This window comes from Phoca vitulina, unplaced genomic scaffold, assembly GCF_004348235.1.
Source record: "Phoca vitulina isolate PV1807 unplaced genomic scaffold, GSC_HSeal_1.0 scaffold14, whole genome shotgun sequence".
Taxonomy (NCBI): Eukaryota; Metazoa; Chordata; class Mammalia; order Carnivora; family Phocidae; genus Phoca; species Phoca vitulina.
This window is the reverse complement of record NW_022589717.1, coordinates 39,466,974-39,472,824: the sequence shown is the minus strand read 5'-3', so window position 1 is coordinate 39,472,824 and position 5,851 is coordinate 39,466,974. Positions and strand designations below refer to the sequence as shown.

General features: G+C 43.7%; 1 protein-coding gene across 1 annotated transcript; it reads left to right on the top strand.

The window, feature by feature from the left end:
- Positions 1-4,132: 4,132 nt before the first annotated feature.
- Positions 4,133-4,319, top strand: LOC116637292 (60S ribosomal protein L39-like). The gene has a single exon (XM_032412688.1). It carries the CDS (start codon positions 4,164-4,166, stop codon positions 4,317-4,319), a length of 156 nt encoding a protein of 51 aa, XP_032268579.1. The 5' UTR covers positions 4,133-4,163.
- Positions 4,320-5,851: the final 1,532 nt, after the last annotated feature.

The window sequence follows — 5,851 nt, the reverse complement described above, 5'->3', positions numbered from 1 at the left end:
AAAGACAAGGCAACTAAATACAATTTGTGATCCTATATTGGGTCCTGGATCAGGAAAAACAAATCTATACAGAGCATTATTGGGATAACTCAGGAAATGTGACTAGGAACTCTATATTCAATTATAATATAACAGATTGTATCAGTGCTGAATTTCTCACATGGTAACTGCATTGTGGTTAAACAAGAGCACACTTTATTCTTAGGGCATAATCTATTAAAGCATTTATCCTCTCCAATGGTTCACAAAAGAAAAATAAAGCTCTGTATAAACAGAGCGATAAAGAAATGGGGCAAAATAAAAGCAGGCCCATCTAAATGAAGAGTATATTATGGTCACTAGACTCCTCTTGTAACATTTCTGTGGGTGGAAATCATCCAAAAATGAAAAATATTGGGATGCCCGGGTGGCTCAGTCAGTTAAGTGTCTGCTTTTGGCTCAGGTCGTGATCCCAGTGTCCTGGGATCAAGCCCAGCATCATTGGGCTCCTTGTTCAGCAGGGAGCCTGCTTCTCCCTCTGCCTGCCACTCCCCCTGCTTGTGCTCTCTCTTTCCCTCCCTCTGACAAATAAATAAATAAAATCTTAAAAAAAAAAAAGACAAAATGAAAAATATTTTAGGAGGAGTGAAAAAAATCCATCTTTCCTTTAACATGGGAAATACTTTCTTTTCAAAGACAATTGTAAAGGACAGGTAGGATATTAGGAATGAACACTGTGGCATATATAATATCTGTGCATTGCTAGATCTTGAAAACAACATGCCATACGCCTTCTTATTTCTTCTGTGTTCATGTTGAGATTTCTGGTTTTTAAAAAAAATTTTTTAACATTTTATTTACTTATTCTAGAGAGAGTGAGAGAGAGTATGAGCAGGGAGGAGGGGCAGAAGGAGAGGGAGAAGCAGGTTCCCGGCTGATCAGGGAGCCCTACATGGGGCTTGATCCCAGGACGCTGGGATCATGACCTGAGCCAAAGGCCGACACTTAACCGACTGAGCCACCCAGGCACCCAAGACTTCTGTTTTAATGACAAATAACAACTTGGTTTCCATAAAACCTAAAATTGTTGGTTTTCCATTCTTGCTTATAGTTTTGAATACTCTACTGGTGTGCAAACTTCGTAGCAATTTAGAAAATTGCAGTGAAACAGTTTTTGGCTGTGCCAACTATGCATGAGTGCCATAAATAAGCATGTATAATATTTAATATTTTAAAAAAGATAAAACAAAAGCAAAAATAAACAAGTGGGACTATATCAAACTAAAAAAAGCTTCTGTATAGCAAAGGAAACCATCAACAAAATGAAAGGCAACCTACTGAATGGGAAAAAACATTTGCAAATCATATATCTGATAAGGGGTTAATATCTAAAATATATAATGAAGTCACAGAACTCAATCTGATTTAAAAAATGGGCAAAGGAACTGAATAGACATGTTTCAAAGAAGATATCCAAATGGCCAACAGGTACATGAAAAAATGCTCAACATCAATAATCATCAGGGAAATGCAAATCGAAACCACAATGAGATGAGTACACCTGGGAAGCTCAGTCGGTTAAGTGTCTGACTCTTGGTTTCCGCTCAGGTTGCGATCTCAGGGTGGTGAGACTGAGCCCCGAGACAGACTCCACACCCAGCGCAGAGTCTGCTTAAGACTTTCTCTCCCTCTCCCCCCTTCCTCCCCTCCCCACTCTCTCTCAAATAAATAAATCTTTTTTAAGATTTTATTTATTTGTCAGAGTGAGAGAGAGAGAGAGTGCCAGCACAAGCAGGGAGAGTGTCAGGCAGAGGGAGAAGCAGGCTCCTTGCTGAGCAGGGAGCCCAATGCAGGGCTTGATCCCAGGGATCATGACCCTGGGATCATGACCTGAGCCGAAGGCAGACCCTTAACCAACTGAGCCACCCACGTGTCCCTAAATAAATAAATCTTTTCAAAAAAACCAAACAAGCCACAGTGAGGTATCACCTCACACCTATTAGTAGAATGGTTATCAAAAAGACAAGAGATAACAAGTTTTGGTGAGGATGTGGAGTAAAGAGAACCATGTGCACTGTTGGTGGGAATGTAAATTGCTGCAGCCACCATGGAAAACAGTATGGAGGTTCCTCCCCAAATTAAAAATAACCATGTGATCTAGTAATTATACTTCTGGCTATTTATTTACTTGAAGGAAATGAAATCACAATCTTGAGGAGACATCTGCATTACCACTTTCATTGTAACATGATTTACAATAGCCAACACATGAAACAACCTAAGTGTCCATCAACAGGTAAACGGACATATATACATAATACACACACACACACATAATGAAATATTCAGCCAAAAAAAGGGGAAGGAAATCCTGCCATTTGCAACAACATGGATAGATTTTGAGGGCATTATGCTTAATGAAATATGTCAGACAGGGGGCACCTGGGTGGCTCAGTAGGTTAAGCGTCTGCCTTTGGCTCAGGTGATGATCCTAGGGTCCTGGGATTGAGCCCCGCATCGGGCTCCCTGCTCAGCAGGGAGTCTGCTTCTCCCTCTCCCTCTGCCCTTCCTACCCCTGCTGTGCTTTCTCTCTCTGTCAAATAAATAAAATCTTAAAAATGAAATATGTCCGACAAAGACAAATACTGTATGATCTCACTTATTTGTGAGAATCTAAACAAAACAAAACAAAAACAAACAAAAAACCCCCCTAGATACAGACAACAGACTGGTAGTTGCCAGAGGTGGGAGGGGTGGGCAAAATGGATAAATGTGATCAAAAGGTACAACCTTCCAGTTATAAGATAAACAAGTCCTGGGATGTACTATATAGTACGATGACTATAGTTAACTGTATTGTATGTTTGAAAGTTACTAAACCAGTAAATCTTAAAAGTTCTCATCTCACACACACACAACGTTTGTAACTATGTGTACTGATGGATGTTGACTAAAACTGACTGTGGTAATCACTTTGCAAGATATAAACATATCAAATCATTACGTTGTACACCTAAAATGAGTACAATGTTAAATACCAATTATATCTTCATAAAAAGATAAATATAAAAAGGATAAGCCCAAGTTAAGTTGTAAAAAAAAAAAAAGCAAACCCATGACATAATATATATAAGGTCATCCCATCTCATTTATATATATATATGTATATGTGTAACCTCAGGCTTATGCTCCTTGGGAAGGAAATGCCTCCAGGGGGCTCCACCGGAAGGGCTCTTCATTGCCCCTGTGGGTGGGGGTGGGGGGCAGGATCCATGGTAACTGTGCTTTTGGATTCTGAGTAAGACTTGCCTGGGCTGCAACCCCTCTCCATGTCTTAACCTCTTTGGTCCTCAATTTTCCCATCTCTGAATTGGGAACCATAATTACTGCGAGGGCTATATGAAATGAAGAAACATGTTTAGTTAGAGCAAGGACACATGTCATTTATTTCAGGTCACAGGCTGAGCCTCCTCCAGCACCCTGTATTCCCAGAGCAGTTTCGTTCCCTGCCTCTGCCTCACGGTCCACTACGGAGAACCACAGTCACTGTGTGGATGAAGGCCCTAAGACTGCATCGACTTTAGGTGAGGGCCAGTCACCCACCACCCAGCAAAGACCCTTGACCTTCAGGACTTACTCCCCCAGGCAGCTGTGAAAGACACGGTGGGGCTGGGCGCCGGGTGGGAAGTGCTGAGTGGAGGTGCGGGCCTCAGAACAGGGCATGCGCATGCGGCAAAAGAAGGAGTTGGTTGTTGGCTCCAACAACGTAAGGAATTACGTACGGACAGAGGAACTAATGGGCCTGGCTTTCTCACCTTGGCTCCACTTATGAAAAAGGTAGTTTGGGCAACATGAGCGTCCATGGCACAGGCTCAGCCTCTGAAGGTTCTTAGGAGCTGCAGACCTGCAACCTGCTGCCTGCAGAACGCTCCACAATCCTTGTGCTGCATAGTGCTGGATGGGACAAACTGCGAGGAGAGGATGTCACTCGGGACCTGAATTACATCTCTGGGGAGGGAATGACTTGGCCTCATTTAGCCTTTCAGATTTCAGTCTCCTCATCAGCAAAAATGGGATTAGGGAGGATTGCAAAGGCACAAGGGAGATTATGTGTATTAACACAGCCTGCTCCCCTTTCTCTTTTTCGCCGCCATCCTGCTCTGCGTGGCTGACTGCTTCTCGCCATGTCTTCTCACAAGACTTTCAGAATCAAGCGATTCCTGGCCAAGAAACAAAAGCAGAATCGTCCCACTCCCCAGTGGATTCGGATGAAAACTGGTAATAAAATCAGGTACAACTCCAAGAAGAGGCACTGGAGAAGAACAAAGCTGGGTCTATAAGGCGTCACACATCATGAGATGACACACTTAACTGGCACACATATTTAATGAAGCTGCGTGAAGATCATGTGTTCTATCATTTTGTAAACATCCTGCCTACCTGGCCATAGACTTGTCTTATCGTGGAAATGAGTTTTCTCTGTGACTATGCCTCTGCACCGATAGGTTCGTTCAGTAATAAATGCGAGGCCTTTCGGCTCTAAAAAACAAACAAACAAACAAACAAACAAACAAACAAATAAAACACCACAGCCCGCTCCGCCTGGTCTGATTGAATCACAGGAGATCCCTTCCCCACCAAACAGCACCTTCGAACTTCGAACACCCGTAGCCTGGCCCTGCCTTTCCTCCACGGGGGAGGAGCCAACAGTCTGGTGGGCGGGGCCCTAACAGCTCCACCCTCCAAGTGGTGTATATATGCAGTGGTCTCACTCTGATATGCCCAGTCACTTCAGGCGCCTCTCAGTGAGACTTGTGTTCGCGGCAAGCCGGCCGTCCAGAGTCGCCTGCCCCAGGTAAGCAGGGAGTTGGGACGATGTGGGGCTGGGGAGAGGGGGCTGGAGAGTGGTACGCACGAGCTGTGATCTCCTGAGCTCCTGCTCTGTGCAGGGCTGAAAATCGCACCCTGCAAGGGAATCCCATCTTGAGTTTGGTTTCTTTTAAAAGATGTGTCGGTTCTTAAGGTTACCAGTCCCTCAGTAAGCCTAGTCCTAAGTCACCTAAAAGTACAGATAGTCAGTTCTTGTCCTGTCCTATCCTAGGGGTCAGAAAACAGGGAGACTGTGTGTGACAACCTCCTAGAAAAGGGAAGGCAGGTGACAGCTGTGGAGAGCTTGGAGGTAGGAGAAGCTGGAGCTGATGGAAGGATATCGCCCTCCAGATGGGAGCAGCAGTCCTGTAGGAGAGGGTCAGGATTAGATCTGAGGGCATGGAGAGCAGATGGGTGGAGGCCCAAATGGGTGCTGATGGACTCAGCAGTCAGAGACAGGTTCTGAGGGTCCTGAGTATGGAAAGTCTCAGGTATCATTAGTTACCATTGGTCACCTTCTATGTGCCAGGCCTGCTGCTAGGAAACTTTTCTCCTTCTCTGTAAATGCTCTCTGACTTTTAAAAGGTCTTGTGGTATCCTTCTGGCTCCACTACCCTCCATGTGTAATCTTTCAAATCTCTGCCAATCTCATGAGACGCAAAGAACAATCTGTCTTGTTTTTCATTCTCATGTCTCTGCATTATTAAAATGATCTGCTTCAATTTCATGATTGGCCATTTATTTATCTCCTTTACCCATTTTTATATCCAGATTATTCATATGTTTGTTTGGATTACTTGGTATAAGAGCTATTTATATGTTTGAAAAAAAATTATTACCAGCACCCCCCAGAAACATTTCTAATGTTTTTCCCAATCACTAGCCTGTCCCTCCTCCCCAAATATTTGCATTGTGCTGAGGTCTAACACCATGAAGTCATTTTTCCTATACACAATCCGTATTTTGTGCCTGGCTTTTTTTTCCACACATCTCTGTGATTCAT

Bases quoted from the DNA above. Each gene is read 5' to 3' on its own strand.
- LOC116637292 (XM_032412688.1), top strand. From the start codon at position 4,164: ATGTCTTCTCACAAGACTTTCAGAATCAAGCGATTCCTGGCCAAGAAA.